Source organism: Equus asinus, chromosome 13, assembly GCF_041296235.1.
Source record: "Equus asinus isolate D_3611 breed Donkey chromosome 13, EquAss-T2T_v2, whole genome shotgun sequence".
Taxonomy (NCBI): domain Eukaryota; kingdom Metazoa; phylum Chordata; class Mammalia; order Perissodactyla; family Equidae; genus Equus; species Equus asinus.
The window spans coordinates 54094487-54120818 of record NC_091802.1 but is presented as its reverse complement, the minus strand read 5'-3'; the positions used below and the strand labels follow the sequence as shown (position 1 = coordinate 54120818).

The following is a 26332-nucleotide window of genomic DNA, read 5'->3' as shown; positions in this document are numbered from 1 at the left end:
ACCTGCTGGGGTCCCACAGGAGTGGCTCAGAGCGGCATGGGGCCACCGTGTGCCCTCCCCATTAGGATGTCCTATTGCTGTGGCCCCAGGGCCATGCACGTCGTTCCAGCTGCCGCCTCCGGAGCCTACTGGAAAGGGGCCAACTGGATAGATTTGTTGCGAGAGGAAAAGTCCTCTGTGGTTGTATTTTCAGGAGCTGGGGGGCAGGTGTACAGAGAATATTGGAGTTTCTGCCAATATTGGGCCTGTGCTGACCCACCGAGATAAGAACTGGCCACTTCTTAAAGAATTCAAAACATAGAAAAGGGAATGGTCTGGCCTCTCTTAGAAGATTTGGGCTGCTGAGTTGTTTGGTGCTAATAAAGCTGGCTCATGATAAGTTCTCTTTAATTTCAGTCACCTTCTCTGGAAGTTATCCAGCAATAGCTCCAGTTCCATGCATTCATTCACCTAACAAATATCTGTGAGCCTACTGTGTGCAGACATCGTTCCTGTGCTGGAGAGGTGGGGGTGAGCAAGACCGTCCAGTCAGCTCAGGCTGCGGTCAGAGTCCCGCAGACGGGGGCTGAAACCCACACATTTATTTCTCACGGTCCCCAAGGCTGGATGTCCCCGACCAGGCTGGCTGCAGGCCTGGTTTCTGCTGACGGCTCTCTTCCCGGCTGCAGATGACCGCCTTCTCGCTGTGTCCTCACATGGCAGGGAGAGCTCGGGGGTCCCTTCGTCTTCTTGTCAGGGTGCCAGCGCTGGGGGATTAGGGCCCCAGCATCATGACCTCCTTTACTCCAGTGACCTCCTGAAAATCCCTCTCCAGATACAGTCACCTGGGGATAGGGGTTCAACGTGGGAATCTGGGGGGACACAGTTCAGTTCAAAGCAGAGACCCTTGAGCTCCCTGCCCCTGGGATGGGTGGATTTCCTAGGGCCGCTGTCACAGGTACCGCAAGCTGGTGGCTCTAGCGCCAGGAACGTCTGCTCTCCCAGTGCTGGAGGCTGGAAGGCTCGAGTTCAGGTGTCGGTGGCCCCGGCTCTCTCTGGAGGGTCAGAGGAGGCTCCTTTCCTGCCTCTTCCAGCCTCTGGTGCTGCTGTCAATCCTTGGCCTTCCTTGACTTGTGGATGCCTCACTCCAGTCTCCGCCTCTGTCTTCGTGTGGCCTTCTCCTCCTGTGTGTCTGTGTCTCTGTGTCTAAACGTCCCTCTTCTTCTAAGGACACATCGTGTTAGATTTAGGGCCCACCCTGATGCAGTGGGACCTCATCCGAACTTGGTGACATCTGCAAAGACCCTCTTTGCAAATACGGTCACGTTCACAGCTGCCATAGGTGGAACTTAGGGGGACAGTGTTCAGCCCAGTACAGGGAATTTGCGTCCTGGTGGAAGATGAAGCCAGCCGACAAGATGCATGCAGGTCAGGAAAGGATCTGAAGGCAAAAAACAGGACCAGAGGAGGAGGACGGGCTGCATTACAGGAGGAGGGGGCAGGCCTTGCGGTCTTCAGTGGGCTCTCCCTCGACACTGCGTGGAGACCCTCAGCAGAGGAGGAGGAGAGGGGAGAGGGTCCCTGGGGCCATTGTGTGGAGGTTCGGCTCTGGGGCTGCCCAGGCGGCTGCCCCGTGGCCACCTGCCCACTCTGTGAGGACGAAGGTCTCTCGGGCATCAGCCTCTCATGGGGGCCCTGCAGAAGTGGGATTTCCAAGCTCTGTCCCCTGCTAACCTCTAACTTCTCCCCAGATGTAGGGGGCCCTGCAGACCCCATCGCCCCCACCATCATCATCCCTCCCAAGAACACCAGCGTGGTGGCCGGGACCTCGGAGGTGACCCTGGAGTGTGTGGCCAACGCCAGGTGGGTAATGCTTCCCCTCTCTCCCCTTCACTCTTGGATCCCGCGGCTGCTCCCGTGGGCTCCAAGGAGACCGGTCAGGATTCAGAAAGGTCCAGAAGCCATATCATATGAGGGCCTGTGAAAGGAGATGGAGAATTTAGCCGAGAGGAGGAACAACAGGTGGACATGCTAGCTACTGTCCCGGCTCATTCTCTGTGGCCCGGAGGAGAGGCCAAGCCCTGGACCTGGTGGAGCAGCAGATCTGAGCCCAGGCTGTTTGGGGCCGGTGGGGGATCCACTCCCTCCAACCCTCACGGCAGCCTGGAGGGGGCAGGTCACCTCTACCCGCAGAGCCCTCCTCACGTGCAGGCGTGTGCCAGAGGGAAGCCGTGTGGGAGAGCGTTCACGTGGTGGTTAAGAGGATGGACTCTGCAGGAGGGTGGACATGGGGTCCGGTGCACTTGCGGTCCTTCCCAGCCACGGATGACCCTCCCTTCCTCGTTTCTCCCAACAACCACCACCCAGCATAGGTGTCACTACCCCAAAGCCCAGAGAGGGCAAGCAACCTGCCCAAGGTCACCTGCTGGCTGATAGCAAGGTTGAAATGCAACAGGTGGCCCCCGAGCGCAGGCTCGCTGCCATGCCCAGACCCTGAGTCTCCTTGGCTGTAAGATGGGAGTGACTTGAGCACCTTCATCACCAGTCAGCAGGCGGGTGGAAGGCTGGACCCAGCCTGACCTCACACGTCATAGATGCTCAGAAAGACGATCTGATGTGATGGCTGGGGAGTTAGACCGATGACCCTGAGGTCACCTCAGCTGCAGATTCCAGGAGAGCCTGTCCCTGTCGCAGCTTTGCTAGTACACTCCTGGGGACCCAAACTTCTCACAAGCATGGGACGGGCTGCCGGGATGCGATGGGGCAGGAAGCAGACGAGACCCGCAGTGAAAGGCCTGCCCCAGCCCACACAGCCAGTGTGGCCCGAGCCTGCTCGACCACGGAACCCCTTCTCCATGGGGTCCTCTGAACACCCCGTGGAATTAGCACACCCCACTTCAGCAGATCGGGCCCCGGGGACCCGCCAGGTGCTGAACATAAGAGCTGGGCAAACCGAATCTCAGGGCCTTGGGGGTGCCGGCTTGGTGACGGTGGGAAAGCAGGCCCAGCTCACATCGCCACCTTCCCCGAAGTTGGGGGGTGCAGATGGCCACCTGCCTGCCTTTGTTTCCCCATCTCCAAACCCTGGGTTTCTCCTTGTCGCCTTCCCTCACCTCCGACGCCTCCCTGTCCCCTGACTTATGTTTGGCTGGGGCTCAGCACCCAGGGAGAGCCGAAGACAGATGCACAGGGAGGCTGCCCATGAGAGCCCTGTGCACTGCGCTGTTCCCGGGGACCGGGTCCTGGGCCACGTGCCTCACCTGCCCTCCTGCATCCATCCCAACAACAACCCCCGGGTGGGCACAGTCGCCCCCACTGTACAGATGAGGAAACTGAGGCCCAGAGCTCTGAAGACACTTGCCCAAGGACTCGCATCTAGAAAGTGGCCAGGGGGTGGGCAAACCCAGGAGGCCTGGCCCCCAGGCCCACACTCCTCACTACCTCCCGCCCTGCCCCTCGGGCCTCCGGAGCTCGCTGTGGCTGAGCGCCTGCCTCCCTCGCCCCTGTCAGGCCCCTGATCAGGCTGCACATCATTTGGAGGAAGGATGGGCTGCTGCTGTCTGGTGGCATCAGTGACTACAACCGCCGGCTCACCATCCCCAACCCCACGGGCAGCGACTCCGGCTACTACGAGTGCGAGGCCGTCCTGCGCAGCAGCAGCGTCCCTTCTGTCATCCGTGGAGCCTACCTGTCTGTGCTGGGTGAGAAGGAGTGGGGCTGCTGGGACGCCCCCAAGGGTAGGGGCAGCATGGTTGGGGCCTACTGAAGGGCGACCTGCACAATGGCCATATCAAAAGGAGCATGGCTCTGATCCCCTCCCCTGGTCCTTCCTTCTGCAGAACCACCTCAGTTTGTCAAGGAGCCAGAGAGACACATCACAGCAGAGATGGAGAAAGTGGTGGACATTCCCTGTCGGGCCAAAGGTAACAGGGTGGCGTGGATGGAGGCGGACAAGGATCCCCAGACTTTCAGCCTCTCTTGTCCCTGTCACGGACTTTTCTAAATTCCGCCTCCTGCTCAAGGCCACATCATTGAGCAGAGTGTCGGTCTGGCTGTGCACAGACACCCCAGGAAACAAACAGGCCAAATTGCCGTAATCTCAGGACTGGAAATCAACCCACGTACCGTAACTGGAGGGTAACAAATGAACCCAAATTACCGTAATTTCAGGATAGGTGACAGACCCAAATTGCCCATAATTTGAAAGTGGTAGACAATGCCAAATTACCATAACATCAGAACTCCTAGAACTTGGGCGCCTCTCGCCTGCCGTGTGTCTTGTAAGCTCTGCCTGGCGTCGGGGCCATTTGCTGCGTCTCCTCCACCCACGTTTGTCCTTAAGCCCCCTCGGCAGAGCGCCTGAAGAATTCCTGCTCTTCCCGCCGCCACCCTCCCTCCTCAGGTTCCAAGGAGCCCAAAGACAGCCGGAAACGAGGGGGAATCGGGGTGCTAGGGTGCTGGGGGCGAGCGTGCACAGCGGGACGTAGTCTGCTGTCGAGCAGAGAGGCCGAACGTGCTCAGGCAGGAGGGAGAGAGCGATGGAGGTGGGATAAGACCCCCTTCTGAGACCACAGCGGGGACACAAAGGTCCATTCGCTCCTCAGCAGATGCCTGAGAGGGCTTGCCATGTGCGATACTGTTCCCGGGGAGGAACAGAACGAACTCAACAGCCAGACCCCTGCTCTTCCGGAGCCGACATTCCCGGGGTTGGGGCGGGGGGAGGCGGGGCAGACAAACCGCTAAACAAATAAGGATACCTTATTTCATCTCATCCGAAATGCCATGGGTTGTAAGGTGCCCCATTATTTTATGTCCCACTAAGAAAGAAAAAAGACTGCCAATTAAATTATGACATGCTGTCGATCGGCAGACACACCGTGATCTCGGAGATGTTACAACATAAAGAATGTGCACCGCGGAATGGGTGAAATACGGTACCGCGGAAGGTTGGCTTGGAAAGTGCTGGAAAGGAAGGAAGAGAAGCGGGCCTGGGGGCCCGAGCAGCGGGCTGCTCTTCGGAACAGAGTGTGGGGAGCTTCTGGGGGCCTCAGACCCAGGGGGAGAAAGGGGATGGTCGGGGATACCAGCAAGAAGAGCAGGCCAGGCTGGGGTGCAGCTTGGGCACAGCTGAGGGCAAGGGGAACACCCCCCGTTAGCCTCCCTGTGAGGACAAGGGAGCAGGGGCCTCCCAAGGGTCCCCGAGGACTCTAGCCCCCTGCCTGCTCCTTGATGCAGGGCTCTGTGGTCACGTGGGTGGGAGACCTACCCCCGTTGGAGGCTCCCAGAGCGCTCAAAAGGCCCTGCTAAATATTGCAGTTAAAAAATCGTTTGTCCGATCCAGTGTTTCCAAGCTAAACTAATCTTGGGATCTTTTAAACTTTCTTAAAACGCCTACTATATAAGAATTTGAGAATTGTCGCTCTCAGAGCATCCTCCCCCTTTCCCAAAACCAATAAAGGCACCTCTGAGAAGGTTCTAGAGACCCAGACGCACCAGGGACGCCCTCGCAGACTGCTGGCCCCGGCCCCCACCTGAGCACCCTCAGGCCGGGAGGGAGGCCAGGAGGGCTGACCGGCCCTCGTCTCCGCAGGTGTCCCGCCGCCCTCCATCACCTGGTACAAGGACGCGGCCGCCGTGGAGGTGGAGAGGCTGAGCCGCTTCCGGCAGCGCGCCGACGGGGGCCTGCAGATCAGCGCGCTGGTGCCCGACGACACCGGCATGTTCCAGTGCTTTGCGCGAAACGCGGCTGGCGAGGCGCAGACCTCCACCTACCTGGCCGTCACCAGTGAGTGGGGCCTTCCCTGTCCTGCCCCGAGTCCCTCCGCCCGGGAGGCGGCTTCCCTCCACGCCAGGGGCCCCTCGAGAGCGGGGTGCTGCCATGTGCGGGGATAGGGTCCCGGGGGACTGCCCCGCAGCAACTGGCCCTGGCCGGCTCTGCCCGCTGCTTCCACAGCCCCGTGTCCAGCACTCCGAGCCCAAGACGGGCTCCCCAGCTCTTCAAGAGACGCTGCTGTGAAACCACGGGTCCCCGCCCTGGCATTTCCACCGTCCCCGGGTCCCCTCTGGGGCGGGGCTGGAGCGACCCCATCCCAGTGGAGATGTGCTTACTTCCCCAAAGAAGACAACCAGCGCGTGATCTCAGTTCCCCCACTTGCAAACCCTTCCCGCTCTGGGAGTCTCTTCTGGGGGAACAGCAGCCGCCCTGCCCGCTCAGTGGAGCAGCGTTAGCCATCACTGATCCCATGAGCCCCCACCCTGAAGATGGCGACCCTCTGTGCAGGGGCTGCATCCTGCTGGGCCCCTTATCTCAGCAGCAAAAGGATACATGGTCAGGGGCCTCCTCGGGCCCCTCAGGGCTCATCCCCAGGCCCCTGGGTGGCCCTCAAACAGGGCAGCCACCGGGCAGAGGAGAGCTGGGTTTGCCCCGAAGGCAGCTATGGGGAGGGGCTGCCCTCTTGCCTACAGCTCCCCATGGGGCTGGTCTGCATTTAAGCCCTGCTCCCTGGCGTCTGACCAGACGGCTCCTTGAGGGCTGGGATTAGGGAAGGGGAGAGAAACAAGAAGGCCGCCCTGACCCTGGAAGAACCCCAGCACAGCCAGGCCAGCGGATGATCCGTGGCCGGCCCTCTAGGGAGTGGGTGATGTTCTCCTGGCCATAACTGGCTTTTCATTTAAGAAACTGGAGCCTCAGTTTCACGTTCAATGAAGGGTGGATCCCATTTACCTTGTCGTGGAGGGTGTGAGCTGCCCGTGGGCATCCTCAGTTTCCCCCAAACAGAGGCCCGAGAGTCAAGGCAGGGTTAGGGCTGGTGTCGCCTGGTCCTTCCGCAGGGGCCTGGTGCAGGGAGCCTTCGTGGGCCCTCCGGGCTTCTTCCCAGCCGGGGCCCCTCCAGGGCACCTACGTCCTTCCCTGCAGAGGGACTCACACAGCAGGAGTGGCAGGGGCAAGACGAGGACCCGGCCCTCTGGCTGGGGGAGGTTCCTTCTGGGGTGTGGCTAAGAGGCCTCACTGTCTCCATTTGCAGGCATTGCCCCCAACATCACCAGGGGCCCCCTGGACAGCACGGTCATCGATGGGATGTCAGTGGTGCTGGCTTGTGAGACTTCGGGGGCACCCCGGCCGGCCATCACTTGGCAGAAAGGTAGTTGCAACTGATCTGCATTGGAGGGTGTGGCCATGTGACTGTCCAGGGCAGTTCTGAGAGCTCAGTTCTGGAGCCAGGCAGGTTGGGTTTCCCGTGTACAGTTGTGAAGGTTGTGCATTAAACAACCCAAGAGGGCATCTTTCACCCCACAGAATGTACCACGTGCCACTCTGGCTGGGTCTTCTGAGACCTGTGACCTTGGGTGAGTTCTTTACTCAATCTGAGCCTCAGGATCCCCACCTGTAAACTGGGGACAATAGCACACACACCTCAGGGCGGCATGGAGACTAGAGGACAGAGTGCATGTGGAGGGCCTGCATCGTGCCTGGGAAGTGGTGAAACCTGAGGAATGACAGCTGTTTGATGATTAATATTATGGTGGGAGTGGTTAGTGTGGGTAGAAGGCCGTCCCCCCCTCCCCAGGCAGCTCGCAGGGCTCCAAACGCCTGAGCCAGCAGGGCCCACACTATCTGCCTAGGTCCACCCAGGCTGTGTACCTCCTCCACCCCTCTGTATCGAGAATTTGCCCTCCAGCCCACCCCACATACACACGTCCGTGTACACGCGGTCACTCCCTCCCGCCCCCCGGCCTCTGCTCAGGTGAACCTCTCCACGGACTCACCCGCCCCACCCCCGGCCCTCCCCACGACCCCTCCCTGCTTTATTTCCCTACCTTCTAGTACACAAGATAATCCACCTGTTCATTTTGCTTATTGCTTGTCCCCCTGACGACGTCAGGGGCTCCGTTTCGCCCACTGCTGTCCCCCCACAGGGCCAGGAACAGTGTAGCACCCAGTAGCTGCTCAGTAAACCTGTGTGGCCTGAACGTAGGCACACCCAGGGCACGTGCCTGCACACGGAGATAAACACGCCCACCCAGCCTGCTCACTGGTTCAACATGCCTGCACACGTGTGCAAACAGACACACTTACCCGCAGGCTGCGCCTGGAGCATCCCCTCTCTCCAGAGAGGCAGGGCTGTCCTTAAAATAGGTACAGTTGCAAAACCTGCGCTGTCAGGCTCACTCTTGCCCACGGCACAGCCTCTCTCTCTCTCCAGGTGCCAGGCCTCCCCTGTCCCACTGCAGAGTCCCACTGCTCCCACCCGTCACTGTCCTCTCTCCCTGAAGGGGACTCTGCAGAAGCACCCTGCCCTAGGACACCCGTCACCACCCTGTCAGCGCTGTCTGCCCCCTCTCCCCCGGCCCAGGCATCCACTGCCTCCGAGGCTGTGCCGGGCTCATCCGGAGACAGTCCTTGGCCTTCTCTGGTGAAGGGCAGACAGCGTGATGGGTGGAGAGACATCAGGGGACCTGGGTCAGGGCCGCCAGTTCTGTGACCCTGTGTCCTTGTGCCTGTCACCAAGTCGGAAGCCTCCCTGGGCCTCAGTCCCCACCCAGCCCTGCCGCCACCAGCCCCCGGCCCTCCTGGCATTTCTGATGGGATCTGCCTGAGACCACCTGCCCCAGAGCGGCCAGGGAGGGCTGGGATGTGTGGTCAGGACCAGAGCGATCTGAGTGCCAGGGGGCTGCCCGGTGGGCACCGGGCCGCAGCCTGAGCCTGCCCCATGTCGCCCCCAGGGGAGCGCATCTTGGCCAGCGGCTCGGTCCAGCTGCCTCGCTTCACGCTCCTGGAGTCGGGCAGCCTGCTCATCAGCCCCACGCACATCTCTGATGCTGGGACCTACACCTGCTTGGCGACCAACTCTCGGGGGGTCGACGAAGCCTCGGCCGACCTCATCGTGTGGGGTGAGTGTGCGGAGCGGGAGCACCTTCCACGTCTGTGAGTGTGTGCTGGGCACACTCGAGCACCTGCAGAACCCCCTTTCTCACTGCCAGGACCGCCACACCCGCGTGTCCATCCCCCAGGGCAGCGCTCTCTATAAGAAGGCCTTGGACAAAGTGGTTCAGAGGAGGGGGACAAGGGAGGCAGACGGTGCCGTGTCAGCGAGGCCTCGTGCTGTGCCTGGCCGAGTTGAGAGAACATAGAGATCACAGGCAGCTGTCATCAGATACTTGGGGGCAGAAATCAGCCATTTTTTTCTGTCAAGGGCCAGATAGTAAATATTTTAGGCTTTGTGGGCCAGACAGTCTGTGTCACAACTCAGGTGACTCTTCTGTTTCATGGAGAAAGCAGCGTAGACAATACTTAATCCAGTGGGCACGGCTGTGTTCTAATGGAAGCGTATTCACCCAGATAGGCCACCAGCCGGACTCGACCCCCAACTGTGGTTTGCTGACCCCTGCTTTAAGAGAACTTCTCAGGCCCCTTCCGACTCCCGGCTGGTACCACTTGGGATCCACACCCAAGATGGACATACCCGTGGGCCACTTGTCAAGGCTGGGCACCAGGGGCTGCCAAGAGACGCTTTAGACCAGGAATCAGCCGAGCCTATTTTGACCCTGGCTGGACCACTAACGTGCTGGGAATGGCCCAGATCATCCTCAGATTTCTGTTCCTTCATCCCTCGCGTGGGTTTGTGGGAGCAGAAGTAAACGCGCCCTCACTGTGAGTGTGGCTTCCAGGAGTTCAAGCGCCTGGAGCCCAGTGTTCGTCTTTCTGTTTTGGGACGTTCGCTGTGGTTGACCTGTGCATGAGGCGGGCTGTCTTCATCCACCCGCAGGATTCAGCCACGTGGCGGGTTCACCTGCATCTCCTGTTCCTTTGAGCCACGCCCCTTCTCACCACGTGTCTCCTGCTGTCTTTCAGCCCGGACACGCATCACCAAGTCTCCCCAGGACCAGAGTGTCATCAAGGGCACCCAGGCCTCCATGGTGTGCGGAGTGACCCATGACCCCCGGGTGACCGTCAGGTACTCCCTCTGCCATGGGCCCAGGGAGGCAAAGGGGAGGGGCAGCTTTAGGGCTAACTGGTAGCTGGGCGAGGGTCTACGCCAAGGAGATGAGTGTCGCCCGTGGGGCCAAGGAACACCCTGGGTGGGGGGGGGGGGCCATTTACAGAGCCAGTGCAGGCCTGGGATGTGGGCACCTAGCCGGCTTGAACTGAATTGGGCAGCGTCAGAGGGGAGAGGGGAGGGGAGGGGATGTGGGAAAAATGGAGGGAAGCGGGAGGGAGCAGGGAGAAAGGGAAGAGAGAAGAGAGAGGCATTTGGGTTGGTGAGGGGTCAGGGCTCCCAGGTGCTCTCATGGCTGCCAGGGACCCCCTGCTGGGGCTCCCCCAGGCCTTAGGCCCTCTGCCCACCAAGTGGACAGTCAACAGGTGTGGGAGCAGTGTTAGGGCCGGGGCGGGAGAGAGCCCTGAGGTGGCCCTCAAAGAGACACATGTGAGGGGAAAGCGCCACCCTGAGGCCACCCCGCCTCCCACCGTGGGAGCCAGGAACCTGGCAAGATACTTGGACTGGAGGGAACCAGGTCCTGCCAGCCGGGACCCCTCCTAAGCTTGGGACGAGGATACCTGGGCCAACCCCAGGGCAGGCTTCCAGAACTGAAATCAGGAGGAAATTGTCCCTTTGGGCTCTCCTCTGAGCTGCGGGATGCCGAGTAAAAATGTAACTGCTTCCTTAGAAATAAGCATTCGCTCAGCGTTGTTTCTCCGTTTTATGGGCATCTCACCGGCCGGAAGCAACCGGCATCAAGGCTGGAAGGGGCCGGCGCCGATCCCGCCTGGAGCAATGGTCCCTCGGCTCCAGAGGCAGCGGCGTCCTGGGACGCCATCTGGTGGCCACTGGGCATGTGACAGCTTGTGGGGCCACGCCAAATGCGATCCCGGAAGCCAAGGTTGGCATACCTGGCGCTAGACTTCTAGACCAACGCCAGTCCTCAGAGAACCCACCGCGGGCCCCAGTTTGAGAAACACCTCCTTAAACCTTAGACACGGACCCGTTAGGATGGTCATCGTGTGGTGTCAGTACAGATGCAAACGCGAGCCTTGAAACCACATAGATGTAGTTAGAACACGGTCAATACTTGATCGGAATATGCTTATTCCTGGGTTTACTAGACTTTTGCAAAAAAGAAAATTAATAAGCCAACTGTAAAAGGTGCTCCAAGGGACCCCGCAGAGGCCCCATAGAATCCTGCTGTGGGTCTCAGCCCGGGACATAAGGAAGAGCCAGAATCCACTAACTGAAAAATTTCATGAAGATAAAAAGCTATATTCAGCCACACTTTAAAATAAACTGGCATTTTATTTATAAAAATGTTATCTACTGATATTTGGAAAATACTTGCACATTTACTCATCCTCTAGACAATTCTTGATGAACAAATACATTGAGGGCCCTCTTGCAATGTATCTGCAGTGCCCCCCCCAACCAGGACCCCCAGTGACCCGCAAATGGGAAATCGCTGTCCCAGCTTACTTAGATCCAGACACAGTCTGAGCATCTACTTCTCGCCATTACTAATATTAATCAATATATATTTTTTCTTATTGTACAGCTAATAGATATTCATTTTAGGAGGAAAACAGAAAATGCAGATAAGCCAAAAAAAAATGGAGAGGGAGAGAAAAAGGAGACAAGTAGATTTATCTGTGTTTTCCTCAATTAAAGATGATGATATATGGGCGCCATTTGAAAAAAACTAGAAACACACTATTTCTTAATCTGCTTTTCCCCTTAAAAACCTATTAGGAACCTCTTCCTCTGTCAATAAATATTTTTATATAAACTCAATTATGTGATTATTCAGTCGTCCATTGTGTGGATGTAACGTAATTTATGTTACCAATTCCGTAATGCTGGCTATTTGAATTATTTCTAGCTTTTTGCTAATTTTAGGAAATATTGCTGCGAAGATCCTTGTAACTAAGTCTTTTGACGCATCTCTGATTTCTTGAGGACTGTCTAATATTTAAAGCTGAGAGGACCCCTGAAAACCACTCATTAAAACTGTTTAAAAGCCAGCTATAGAACTGCAGATTATTTTGGAAAATTCCGACGCTATCTGAGTTAAACAGACTCGTGGTTTCTTCTTCTTTTTTTTTTTTCTAACTTTCTACGATGGGAATTTTCAAAAGTACACCAAAGTAGACAGAACTGTATCATCAATCCTCATGTCCCATCTCTCAGCCTCAATAATTACCAGTATTTTGCCCATCTTGTCTCATCTGTCTCCCTCACACTTTTTTTCTAAATGCAATATTTTAAAAGCAAATCTCAAACATGTAATTTCACCCTTAAATACGTCAACGTGCATTTCTTACTGAAAAGGACTTTTCCTCAAATATAATAACCGTGCCCCATCACACCTAACACAGTGACAACAATTCCTTGATTTCTCCTAACACCAGGCCGGATTCCAATTGCCCAGATTGTCTCAAAGATGGCTTTTTACAGTTGGTTGGTTTAACTCAGGGTCCAAACAAGGTTTACACATTGTGTTTGTTTGGTGTGTCTCCTTCGTTTTACACAGTCCTCCACCCCTCCTTTTATTTTTTTTGTCTTTATCTTTGTTTTGTTTTCTTGCAATTAATTTGTTGGAGAAACCAGATTCTACAGGACAGAGGTCAGCAAACTTTTTCTGTAGAGGGCCAGAGAGTAAGTAAATATTTTAGGCTCTGAAGGCCATGTAGGCTTTGTCACAACTACTCAAGTCTGCGTTGGCAGTGCAAAAGCAGTCATAAACGATATGGGAGCAAGTGAGCATGTTTGTGTTCCAATAAAACTTTATTTACACAAACAAGCAGTGGGCCGTAGTTTGCCGACCCCTGCTGTGGAATATCCCACTCTGGATTTGGCTAGCTGCTTCCTCCTGGTGGTGCTCACTTGTTCTTCTATCCCAGATATTCCTAATTAGATTCAAGTAACTGCTAATAGATTCGGGTTGGTTGTTTTGGCACAGACGTTCACACGTGCTAACATAGGCATCCATCCCACAGCGCACCACATCCTGGGGCAAAGCCTGCTCACACGGGTTGTTTCTCCAGCAGGAATTACTCTCTGCAACTAGACTTGCTTTTAAGGAATTCCACCCACCCCATAGTGTTGGCAAGGATGATTCTTTTCTAGATAAAGAGAGAAATTGAAGGTGATTACTTTTGGCGATTGGTAAATATGTATGAAAAAGCCTTAAAATTTAACTTGACAATTTCACTGCTGAGAATTTATCCTTGAGGAAATGATTTAGAATGGATGAAAATATGTTGCTGCAAAGATGTTCATCGCAGCATTAATTATAATATCAGAAAACAAGGAACCGGACCGGACGTCCAACATCGCAGGATTGATTATGGGGGGACTGTATTTGACGCGCCGTGCAGTTAACATAAACCATGGTGGGGAGATGCCACATTAAAAAGAATTTATGATATTTTCTTGGGTGTAAAAAATGCAGCTTTAAAATCAGGATGGATGGATATATAGCTAGATATCATTTATGTAAAAAATATGCTGTTTCAGTAAAACTATAAAATGATGGCGAGCTTCTGTTGATCACTTACCCAGTTTCAGACACGACTCGAAGGATTTTCTATGAACTCACACCCTTACAGTATCCCACCTAACGGGTGGGTAGCAGTATTTCCCTCATATGACAGATGAGGAAACTGAGGCACAGCAAAGGGAAATAAACATACCCAGGATCACTAAGCTGGTAAGTGCCCGAAGCGGCATTTGACCAGGCAATCTGACTCCAGGACATAGCTTCACTATGGTACCCTGCCTAGAGGGTAGAGGAGAAGAATCCGGAGGGTATATACTCAAATGTTAATCACGGTTTTCCTGTCACTGGAAAACTTGAATTTTCCTCTCCGTCTTTTTTTTTAGTTTTGTACTTGCTAGTTTTATGATTTTTTTAAACTTAAGTTTAGACTATTATAGGCTCATTCTTCCCAGCAGTCTTAGTTCTCTAAACCCAGATAGTTGTAGGAGCGTGTGGCTCAGAGCAGTGAGTGAGTGATGGGTTATCTGCAAAGTGTCTCAGCCCCGACCCCGTTCCCTGGTGCCAGGCACCCTGATCCACCTTCCCTCGGAGGTAGCCGCGTGGCATCCTACCCAGAGCTGGCACCTGTGTGTGTCGATGACAATAAGGGTTGTATTTCCTCAAGAACAATTCCAGGGAAGATATTTCTCATTGTCAGACACGGGCCTGTGTGTCATTTCTCAAGTCCCCCTTTTGTACTGACTGACCGAAGCTAAAGTGATTTTTTGGACACGAAAGTCAATTTGTCACAGTGATGCATCGATCTAATAATCCTCCTCATAAAACTAATTCCAAAATGTAGTCTATGAGGAAACTTTAATTCTCCTTCCAGCTGCAATCCTTTAACCTCCTGGGAAGAATACCTTTTGCCGGCTCTTTTGTGCTGGCTTCTTGGCCGGGGCTTCTGGCCATTAGCAGCAAGGCTTTGACCTAGACTTGAACTGAAGGTGTAAATGACCCATAATGACTTGACGAGTTAGCTCTCCTGGACGTGGACCCTGCCCGCAGGGATGAGGGACCACAGGCTGCTCAGGCCTCCACGTGCTCCCGCCCGAGACCAGCCCCAGAGGACCGCTGTGGCCCTGCCCGCCTTCGGAGCTCTCTTCTCCAGACCAACCCTGGGCCGAGCCCACCCCAGGAGTCCCTAGCTCTCCTTACTTATTGGCTGTTCTTCCCCTCAGGTACGTGTGGGAGAAGGATGGGGCCGCCCTCGGCATGGAGAGCAACCCCCGCATCCGCCTGGACAAAAACGGCTCCCTGCACATCTCGCAGACGTGGTCGGGGGACATTGGCACGTACACCTGCCGGGTGCTCTCAGCCGGAGGCAACGACTCTCGCAGTGCCCACCTGCGCGTCAGGTAAGGGCAGCCTGCCCAGGCCCCAGCCAAAGGAGGTGCGGGCAGCAATGAGAAGGCTCATTTTGTCAGGCCACATGTGACCTGGGCCCACCCACCTCTCGGAACACACCCAAGCATCCTCCAGGGCCCCCTCCCCCACCTCCGCTCAGTTAGGCCCCCTGTCAGGAGCAGGGGAGTCTGGTTATGGCTTTGGACAGGTGAGCCCCAAAGCCAGAGCGATGAATCTCCAGGTGGATGGCCTGAAGGCCAAGTTCTACGGCTGAGCACCAGGTATCATGGAAGCTCCGAGTCCTGGGTGCCCGCGCATCGCCTGACTGTAGACCTCACGGTGGCTCCACCCCTTCTCTTTCCTGCAGACAACTGCCTCACGCTCCCGAGCACCCAGTGGCAACGCTCAGCACCACAGAGAGGCGGGCCATCAACCTGACGTGGGCCAAGCCCTTTGACGGCAACAGCCCTCTGATCCACTATGTCCTAGAGATGTCAGAGAACAGTAAGGCTCCCCGCCTGCGCCCTCCACCGCGGGCGGGACGGCGGGGCACCGGCTGGGAGCACAGACGCGGGGAGTCAGCCAGGACTGGGTTCCAGCTCCCCTGCTTCCTCGTTCTGTGCCTTTGAGCAAACCCTCTGGAGCCTCAGCTTCCTCGACTGTAAAAGGAGTGAGGGCATCCACCTCCCCCAGGTCATTGTGACAATTGAACGAGATAACGCACATGAGGTGCTAAACTCAAGGTCTGCCACGCCAGAAGCCTCCAAGACAGTGGCGGTTATTTTTCTCTATTTTTATCCTCCAAGTCCCCAAGCTGTGAACTCCAAAATTAGTAGGCATAATTTGAATGGTGTTTTAAATACAGTTTGCCCAAAGCTCATCAACTTGAGGGAAAAAAAGAGAAAAGAGGAATGCATCTCAGTTCCTGTGAGCCCTGGCTTCTTCTGCAGGACTCCCAAACCCCTTGGGACACGTGGGCTAAGGGGACCTAGAAAAATGGCATGACGGGCCTCCACTGGACCAAACAGGGGAGGCACTCCTCTGTGGTCCCAAATGAGGCTGCACCCCAGCTGGGAATGGGGAATAAGAAGCATGGCCCCCTGAGGTGCCCACCCCTGCCCCTACCCTCTGTCCCTGTAGATGCTCCCTGGACTGTCCTCCTGGCCAGCGTGGATCCCGAGGCTACCTCAGTGATGGTCAAGGGCTTGGTTCCAGCACGCTCCTACCAGTTCCGTCTATGTGCGGTCAACGACGTGGGCAAAGGACAATTCAGCAAGGACACGGAGAGGTGAGGGGAGCAGGGAATCTCCCAGGGTGGGTCTCAGTGACTCCCACTGAGGGAGGGGTCAGAGGGGCTGCCTGCTGCCAAAACCAATATGCGGAGTGGGGCCAGCATGACCCCTCCAGGCTTCAGTCTCCGCATCTGTAGAATGGGGGTAATGGTACTCGTGGCTGCCCCACAGGGATATGTCAAGATGCAACGAGACCGTGCAAATGAAGCGCTGTGAGCAGCGCCTGGCATGGGATAACACCAGCTGAGTCTGGTGGTCCTTCTCACTGCGAGCTGTGCAAGCTCAAAGCCTTGCCCCGTTGCGCTCTCCATCCCCACGGGCAGCCGTCGTTGTTAACTGGACATGAAGTTCCCGAGGGATGGAGGGTCTGCACAGATCTCCATATCCAGTGCCTTACAGGATGCCTGGCTGGAGCAGGCTTTCAACAAAGCTTTTTTAAAATGATGGAAATTGAATCCAAACTGCAGGTCATCCATTTTACAACATCACACAGTAATACCCACTTGCGTAGGAGGCGAATTCTAGCCACCTCAACCCACGGAACAAGCAGCCACCGCTAGTGAGAAAGAAGACATTGAGCAAGAGGTCAGAATGAGAGCAACACAGATTACATGCACCAAAGCTCTGCATTTTGCTCTCCATTTTTGTCCAGCTTTATTGCAATACAATTGATGTGTAACATTGTATAAGTTTAAAGTGTACAGCATGGTGATTTGACACCCTCATATATCACAAAATGATTACCACCATAGCACCAGCTGACACCTTCACCCTGTCACATAATTACCATTTCATTTTGGGGTGAGAACATTTAAGATCTACTCTCTTAGCAACTGTCAAGTATATACAGTCTTATTAGCTGTAATCACCATGCTGTACATTCCATCTCCAGAACTTGTTAATCTTATAACTGGAAGTCTGTGCCCTTTGACCAATAGCTCCCCATTCCCCACTCACTCCCCCCAGCCCTTTTAACCACCACTCTACTCTCTGTTTCTCTGAGCTTGGCTTTTTATTTACTTTTTTTTTTTTTTTTTTTGGTGAGGAAGATTTGCCGTGGGGCCAGCTCCGTGGCCAAGTGGTTAAGTTCATGCGCTCCACTGCGGTGGCCCAGGGTTTTACCAGTTCAGATCCTGGGTATGGACCTAGCACTGCTCATCAAGCCATGCTGAGGCAGCGTCCCACATAGCAGAACCAGAAGGACTTACAGCTAGAATATACAACTATGTGCTCGGGGGCTTTGGAGAGAAGAAGAAGAAAAAATAAAGATTGGCCCTGAGCTAACATCTGTTGCCAGTCTTCCTCTTTTTCCTTGAGGAAGATTGTCACTGAGCTAACGTCTGTGCCGGTCTTTCTCTAGTTTGTATGCAGGATGCCTCCACAGCATGGCTTGATGAGCGGCTTGTAGGTCCTCACCTGGAATCCAAACCGGTGAACCCTGGGCCACCAAAGCAGAGTGTGCGAACTTAACCACTATGCCACCAGGCCAGCCCCATGGCTTTTTTAGATTCCACATATAAGTGAGATCATACAGTATTTGTCCCTCTCTGTCTAACATCTCACTTCGCATAGCGCCCTCGAGGTCCATCCATGTTGTTGCAAGTGGCAGGATTTCCTTCTTTCTCATGGCTGAAAAATATTCTGTTGTATAGACTATCCCACTGTGTATATCACACCTCCTTTATCCGTTCATCCGCTGACAGACACTTAGATTGTTTCCATATCTTGACTGTTGTGAATAATGCTGCAATGAACATGGGGGTGCAGATAGCTTTCCAAGATCCTATTTTCATTTCCTTTGGATAAATACCCAGAAGTAGAATTGCTGGCTTATACGGTAGATCTGTTTTTAATTTTTTGAGGAATCCCCGTACTGTTTTCCATAGCGGCTGCACCAATTTACATTCCCACCAGCAGTGTATGAGGGTTCCCTTTTCTCCATTTATCCTCGCCAACACTTGTTTCTCTTGTCTTTTTGATGGCAGCCTTTCTAACAGGTGTGAAGTGCTATCTCATTGTGGTTTTGATGTGCATTTCCCTGATGGTTAGTGATGTTGAGCACCTTTTCAAGTACCTGTTGGCCATTTATATATCTTCTTTGGAAAAATATCTATTCACTGCCTCTGCCCATTTTCCAATTGGGTTGTTTGGTTTTTTGCTATTGAGTTATATGAGTTCTTTATATATTTTAGATATTAACCCTTTATCAAATACGTGATTTTCAAGGGTTTTCTCCCATTCCGTACATTGCCTTTTCATTTTGTTGATGGTCTCTTTTTTTGTGCAGAAAGTTTTAGTTTGATATAGTGCCACTGGTTTATTTTTGCTTGTACTTTTGGTGTCATATCCAGGAGATCCCTGCCAACTAGTGTCAAGGAGCTTTCTTTCCTATGTTTTCTTCCAGGAGTTTTACAGTTTCAGGCCCTATTTTTAGGCCTTTAATCCATTTCGAGTTCATTTTTGTGAGCAGTATAAGATAGGGGTCCAATTTCATTCTCCTGCGTGTGGCTGTCCAGTTTTCCCAACACCATTTATTGAAGAGACCATCCCTTCCCCACTGAGAAGAATTAATGTTGTTAAGATGTGCATATTACCCAAAACTGTCTACAGATTCAATGCCCTCCCTATCAAAATTTCAATGGCATTTGAGAGAAATAGAAAGAACAATCCTAAAATTTGTATAGACCCACAAAAAAACCCAAATAGCCAAGGCAATCCTGAGAAAGAAGAACAAAGCTGGAGGCATCACACTTCCTGATTTCAAGCTATACTACAAAGCTATAGTAATCGAAAGACTATGATATTGGTATAAAAATAGACACATAGGCCAATGGAACAAAGCTGAGAGCCCAGAAATAAACTCTCGCATATACGGTCAGCTAATATTTGACAAGGGAGCTAAGAATGTGCTTTGTTCTTTAAAAGATGCTGTTGGGTGCGTGCACAGACATCTGGCTTAAATCAGTGGTTGTGGTTTTGCCACACTTCCAATGAGCTTGAGCCTCTCTGGCTTCCCCTAGGGGGATGTCACAGGGGCTGCGACACTCTAGCAGGAGGGAAAAGTGCCAGGTAACAGCCCAGCAGGGAGCAGATCTAGGAGAATTATTCCTTGACTGTTTGTTGAGCACCTACCATGTGTCCAGCAGGGTTTGGACCACTAGAGGTGGTGCAGGGCACAAAACGGACATGGCCCAAGTCCTTCCGAGCTACAAGATGCCAACACTAGAGGCCTCCAGGTGTCGGGGAGCATCCTACAGCTTCTCCCATCCCTTGGGCTTCACTGTGTAACACGGGTTCATCTTCCTACTGCATCTTCATACTAACGGCCCTGAGTTGCCCAGAAAAAGGTTAAATCTCCCTCATTTCAGGCTTTGCAAAGACAGGGAGTGCGCAGTGCCTTTTAGAAAGCTATCCATCAGAAGCAGAAACAGAAAAATAAACAAAAAAGGGAAAGACATCCATCAAAAATAATTAACTTTTGTTTTTAATGGATGCATGTCAGTTATGTGAAAAATACGCCAAGGTGGAACGCTGTGTCCCCTGGCAATGCCAGAGAAAGAAATGCAATAGCGCTCACTCAGGAAGCGGGGCGGGAGCGCTGGCTGTCACCCACACACGTGCCCGCCCCACCCGGCCTGCCCACCCCGGCCTGCGGCTCAGCTGGTCAGTGAAGGAGGCCACCAGCTGGCTACCAGGAAGTGACTTTAATACTCCTGCTTCTGAAATACTTGAACGCTCATGACGTCATCAGCCCCGACAGCAGCTTCTTTGAGAAATGGGAAACTGAGGCCCAAGCTCCTCAACTGCATGGGAACTGCACATTTCTGGTGCTTTATAGTGCTTTAAAAAGACAGATACGTACGTTGTGTCATTTGGACCTAAACCAGTTTTATAAGGCAGGCAAGTGGAGCTTTATTATCCTTCTTTTACAGATAAAGAAACAAGCTCAGAGAGGTGAAGTGACTTGCCCAAAAGCACACAGCAACTGTGCAGAGTCATCGCAGGATGCAACAGGGCAGGGTTCAGCCTGCCCATATCCCATTAAACTCCTGTATTTGCCCCGGAAGCTAAGAGCGGAAAGGCCCACCCACTCTTGGTGTTTTCCTCTCCAGGGTCTCTCTCCCCGAAGAGCCTCCCACAGCCCCTCCACAGAATGTCATTGCCAGTGGCCGAACCAACCAGTCCATCATGATCCAGTGGCAGCCCCCTCCCGAGAGCCACCAGAACGGCCTCCTCAAGGGTTACATCATCAGGTAGGGGTCCACCCCAGGGACCCGAGGGTGCAGCCCAGACCCGAGGGGAAAGGGGTGGGGGAGGGTCGGGAACGGACTGGAAAAGAGCAAATTCATGGCAGATCCTTCAGCTAACAGGGACCAGGCAGCAAGAGATGCCTGTACTGTGGGAGGCAGGATTTAGTTTAGACATCCAGAAGAACTTCCAGCAGTGAGAGCCTTGGACACCAATGGGAATGGCTGAGAGGGGAGACACAGTATAATCTTATAGAGGCTGCATGGATGGGCAATTCTGCCAGATATCAGGGCTACTAGGAATAAGGCCATAGGGAGATAAGTAACTACCGAGGGGCCCATCACCTGGGAAACCAAGACTATTCCATCACAGGCCCTTGGGGTTGACCATGGGTGACCGTGGGATGGACCATGAGTGGACAAATTACAGGGCCAAGAACTGGCCAAAAAGCGAGCGTCCTTTCCTTCATTCTAACTACAAAATGAAGCCCAGTTATATAGACTTTTATTTTTACGTTTGACTGAGGGTGTTTTACCGGTAACCTAAAAGTGAGTTATTAAGTGTTACTAAAATTGGGAATTCATAAATTAAAATTAGCATGCTATTTGAAGTTGCTGAGAACTCTCATGAGTGTTCTGAATTCTGGCTGGCTGCAGAATGTTCCACAACTTCACGTGTCTCTTTCCCACACGTGTGCTCTCATAGCATTGGAATTCCCAAAATTTGGAGGAAGTTTTTGTTGGTTTGGCCGCTCCGTTATCAGTTAATTTTGTTGTGGGTTTTCGGTGAATCCTCAAGGGCAGTGGGCAAAGTGTGGTCCCTCGGCCAGCACCATCAGCATCACTTGAGAACTTGACAGAAATGCAGATTCTCCAGTCCCACCCTGACCTACCGAATGGGAAATGGTGGAATGGCCCCAATGATCTGTGTTTTAACAAGCCCTCCAGGTGGTTTTGATGCTCTCTAAAGCTTTGAGACCCACAGCTACGGGGTGTTGTAATGCATCAAAGTAATTGGGGGCCTCTAGTTTTCCAGTAATTAGACTCTAAGGTCTGTATGCCTTGTGGTTCTCCTATGAGCTATCCAGCCTCCGTGTGTAAACCCTAAAATGTGCCTGTACAGACCCCACTTCTTTATTACCACGTGTTCTTTCTTCCAGGAGAAGGTAGAAATGGGTAGCACAGGTAGCCTTGGGTTTTTTCTCTCTACCTACGTGAGTGACTGTCAAAAGAGGGAGCCACTCTCCTAGAGGGAGAAAAAAATGAGCCCAGCCATCGGAGAGCCTTCAGAGCTGAGACCAGCGAGCTCTTCCCGGGAACTCTCCACGTCCCTGGTTAGCCATCCCGCCAGTGTCCTCCTCCCCATCAAAAAGAATAGTCCAGACACGTCCCCTAGACCTGTGCTATCCAGTAAGTTAGCCACTGGTCCCTTGTGTTTATTTCAATTAATTAAAAATAAATAAAACCGCAAACTCAGTTCCTCAGTTACACTAACCACATTTCAAGTGCTCAACAGCCACACACACTGGTGGCTACCATATCAACAGCACGGATACGGAACATTTCCACCATCACAGAAAGTTCTATAGGATGGTTTCCTGGGCATGAGGCCAAGCAGGCCGACTCTGATCTGCTGCATCCTGGCTTTCTCCTCCCAGGTACTGCCTGGCCGGGCTGCCTGTTGGGTACCAGTTCAAGAACATCACGGATGCTGATGTCAACAACCTGCTGCTGGAGGACCTCATCATCTGGACCAACTACGAGATCGAGGTGGCCGCCTACAATAGCGCCGGGCTGGGTGTCTACAGCAGCAAAGTCACCGAGTGGACACTGCAGGGAGGTGGGTGGAGATGGTGACCGTGGAGGGGCTGGTGCTTCCCTTTCTCCCAGGTCTGTGCCTGGCGGGTCCTGTACCTGTCCAGTCCTGACTGCCTCATCTGAGTTGCCCGTTTTATCCAGTCCCAAGCTATTGCACGCTGTGCCCAGCTACCCTGCAGGGTTGGAGGACTGTGGGGAAGATGAAGAGCTTGGGGGTGAGCATGATGAAGGCAGAGACTTCAGGGGTAAAGGGACCTTCTGCGAAGTTTCACATTAACTGGATCATGAAACAGCTTATATTTAGTGTTCTACCTAAGAAGTACCCTCGGGCGCTTTCATATCCATCACTTTTATTTATCAGTATCCTGTGAAATGGACCAGATAAGTTTTATTAAACCCAAACTAATCTAAAGAAAGGGGGTGTCTGAAGTCTACATAGCAAGGAATAGTTGGGGGGGCAAGCAGGGTCTGCAGACCCCTCCCTGTGTTTTCTCTACTTAACTGGGCAAGAAAGACTGACTGGGCCCCCTCCACCCCCACCCACTGTCTCTCTGCTCTCCTCCAGTCCCCACGGTCCCTCCGGGCAACGTGCATGCAGAAGCCACCAACTCCACAACCATCCGCTTCACCTGGAACGCCCCCAGCCCCCAGTTCATCAACGGCATCAACCAGGGCTACAAGGTGCGGAGGCGTCCCCTCATCCCGAGAGGGAGCCCGGAGGTGCTTCCAGGGAGGCAGGGAGAAGACCAGGGAGGGGCAGGCGGGAGGCCCCCCTGGTTCTGAAATCACTGCTTCAAGCCAAGCAGAGGACCCGTGATCGAGGCGAAGGGCCCGGGCTCTGTCCAAGGCCAGATGCGGCCGCAGGGAGTGTGGACGCTGCCCGCTCTGGGACCCAGTGCCGGGGCATTCTTGGGGAGACTGGGTTATAAACAAAACCGGGTTTGTTTCAGGGTCAGGAACACCGGGCCTAGCCACAGCGCCATCGGAAAAGTCCAGAACGCCCTCCTTCCCACCAAGCCGTAGGTCTCACAGGCATCCTGCTGGGCCATTTGTCCTTGGCTGTACCTGACCCCACACAGTGTGGTTAAGGGACAGACTAGATTAGGGTCCTGGCTCTGCCCCTCGCTAGCTCCCTGCAAGAGTTCTGTGGTCTGTCCGGGCGTCCTTCCTTCCCGAAAGATTGACTGAGCCCATCTATACGCTCTAGTTTCCGGGAAACCAGACCGTTTCCTCTTTTTCAAGCAGAGACGGTAATCATACTTATTCCTCAGTGTTTGCAGTCTGTCGGGCACAATGACAGATACGTAACACGTGCTCGGAAAATGACTGGAGTATTGACGGAAAGGTCTGTTTACTGTGGCCGCCGACAAAGTCGCGCAGCCTGCAGAGCGTCAACGGCAGAAGTCAGGGTTCACACAGATCTGGAGGCTGGAAGCCCGAGATCGGGATCGGCCCCGGTGGTTCCGCCCGAGGCCTCTCCCCATGGCTTGTCAACGGCCACCTTCTCCCCGTGTCCTCATATCTTCCGTCTGTGCCCTCATCCCCTCAGCCTGGAAGGACACCAGTCACTGGGTTAGAGCCCGCCTACTGACCTTACTTTAACTTAATTTCCTCTTTAAAGGCTGACTCCAAATACAGTCACATTCTGAGGTCCTGGGCGTTAGGACTTCAGCTTATGAATTTGGGGGGCAAACAATTCAGCACATAACAGATAGTAATAATAGTACTAGTACTAGTAGTAACAACAATAGTAGTAATAGTACTAGCAGTAACAGTTATGGTAGTAATACTAGTAGTGGTGGTAGTGATGGTGGTAGTGGTGGTGGTAGTAATAGTACTGGTAGCAGTAACAGTATTACCACTAGTAGTAGTTATAGTACTGGTAGTAGTAATGGTGTTACTGGTAGTAGTACTAGTAGTGGTGGCTGTAGTAACAGTGCTGGTAGTAGTAATAGTATTACTGGTAGTAGTACTAGTAGTGGTGGTGGTGGTGGTAGTGGCAGTAGTGGTCGTGGTAGTAATAGTACTGGTAGCAGTAACAGTATTACCACTAGTAGTAGTTATAGTACTGGTAGTAGTAATGGTGTTACTGGTAGTAGTACTAGTAGTGGTGGCTGTAGTAACAGTGCTGGTAGTAGTAACAGTATTACTGGTAGTAGTACTAGTAGTGATGGTGGTGGTGGTAGCAGCAGTACTAGTCATGGTAGTAATAGTACTGGTAGCAGTAATAGTAGTACTAGTACTACTACTAGTAGTAGTGGTGGTGGTAGTGGTGGTATTAGTGTAAATTTGCCATAGTTGTAGCTGTGCTAAAACTCGGGACTTCCCAGCCACCCCGTCCTGGAACCCAGACCTTGGATCCCGCGCCTGGGTCTCTCCTCGCACCCACGAGGAGCACCGAGCCGACCTCCCCTAGGAGAACTGAAGGCGGACGGATCACACAGTGTGAGGTCTACACCCTGTTTCATAGGAGCTCGGGGCAGGTGGGAGGACGCTGTCAGCTGCGTCCGGATGCGGAAGGGGAGGCAGAGCGTTTAAGGGGTGTGCCACCGGGAAGCCCGCCGTGAAGGGGAGAGCACTGCAGCCTCTGGCTTTGAGCCGAGGGATCTGGTGACCTCACGGTGACTGCTGACACTTCTGGAAGGTTCCCACACCCCTTCTGTGCCATGTTTGCATATGTACATCAACCAAGATTATTTCTAGGACAAGAAACCATAGCCATTATTACTGCAGGTTGGAGGTGGCTGGGCAGGAAGGGACTGAGGTTAGATCACAACGAGAATTTTCTGCTGGTGTCATAAACAAAGGTGGGATGGTCCAGAGCCGGACGTGCCCCAGCCACAGCCCTCTCACTCCCAGGCCGAGCAGGGCTTTCCCGGTGTGAGGGAGGGTAGCTGAACGCTGGCAGTGCTGCTGGCCAGACAAGTCTGCTAATTGGGACTCTGGGGGGAGGGGACCAGGGAGAGAATGGAGGGCCGCATTACGCTGAGGAGCAGAGGAGCTGAGCTGGGCATGGTTAGCTTCTTGCTGCCAATTCTGGGTTTTCTTCCACATTCGGAATGGCTGAGCTGCAAAATTCCAAGGCAAACGGCTCCTGGAGGGCCAAGAAGGCCAGCCAGGGGGTCAGGACAGTTAGGATGGTGACTCGTTATGACTAGAGCAGGAGGAGGCTGCAGAGCCGCCTGAGTTCCAGGTCCCGTCGGTGCCCAGCACCCGTGGCTGCTTGATCCAGGTCAGAGGGCGTGAACTGCCCAGATGTTTTGAGTAGAGGGGCCGATGGGAGACTAAGAAGAGCTCACAGTTGAGGGCATTCTCTCCATGCCAGGCAGGATGCTAGGGCTCTGCTCACACTCTTCTCTCGTGCAAGCTGCACAAGAGCCCTAAGAAGTAAGTCTTACTCTCATCACCCCATTTTACAGAGGGAGGAACTGAGGCCTGAGAGACAAGTGAGCTTCTCACAGTCTAACAGAGTAACTGCAAGGCTCACATTCAAACTCAGAGCCTGCAGCTTTCTTGCATTGAAAAGAAAATGTGTTGTATGACTTGACTGTAAGATAAGAAGTGTAACTTGATTTTTCCTAAGTACAAATGGATACAGTGGGGATTTTATTTCTTGCTTCTTTGCCTTTCAGTATATCACAGGGAGAAAAAAGCAGTGTTTGTCCCTGGCACACCTCCAGCAAGAATGGACTTCCCCCCACCCTTTTAATTGTGAAAATTCCAAGCATCCACAAAAGGAGAGAGAAGCCTATAACGAACACCCATGCACACATACTTGGTTCCACACTTGCCAGCTCATGGCCAAATATCTCCCATCTGTCCTCAAACGCTCTCCCTCTCCCCTGGAATATTCTGAAGCAAATCCCAGGCATCATGTCATTTCATCCATAAATATTTCTGTAGAGAAATGATATAAAGTCTCTATTTAAAACATAGCCGCATTATCATTATCGTGCCTAAAAATACTAACAGTCCCTTTAATATCATCAGATATCCAGTCAGCATTTAAATTTCTCTGATTGCCACGTCATTTCTTTTACTAGTTGGGTTATTTGCCTCAGGATCCAAAAGAGGTCCACACAATTGCAATTGGTCGGGACTTTTCAGCACTCAGTTGATCAG

General features: G+C 53.3%; 1 protein-coding gene across 3 annotated transcripts in view; it reads left to right on the top strand.

The window, feature by feature from the left end:
• SDK2 (sidekick cell adhesion molecule 2) overlaps positions 1-26332 on the top strand; it is a 277315-nt gene that overhangs the window by 190316 nt on the left and 60667 nt on the right. For all 3 annotated transcript variants that reach the window (XM_070483542.1, XM_070483541.1, XM_070483543.1), the window contains exons 6-18: positions 1731-1842; positions 3490-3680; positions 3819-3902; positions 5570-5764; positions 7005-7121; positions 8704-8871; positions 9833-9935; positions 14688-14864; positions 15221-15357; positions 15994-16141; positions 20258-20398; positions 22051-22232; positions 22776-22891. In XM_070483542.1, coding sequence (XP_070339643.1) covers positions 1731-1842; positions 3490-3680; positions 3819-3902; positions 5570-5764; positions 7005-7121; positions 8704-8871; positions 9833-9935; positions 14688-14864; positions 15221-15357; positions 15994-16141; positions 20258-20398; positions 22051-22232; positions 22776-22891 — 1871 coding nt within the window. The remainder of the gene's footprint in view (positions 1-1730; positions 1843-3489; positions 3681-3818; positions 3903-5569; positions 5765-7004; positions 7122-8703; positions 8872-9832; positions 9936-14687; positions 14865-15220; positions 15358-15993; positions 16142-20257; positions 20399-22050; positions 22233-22775; positions 22892-26332) is intronic.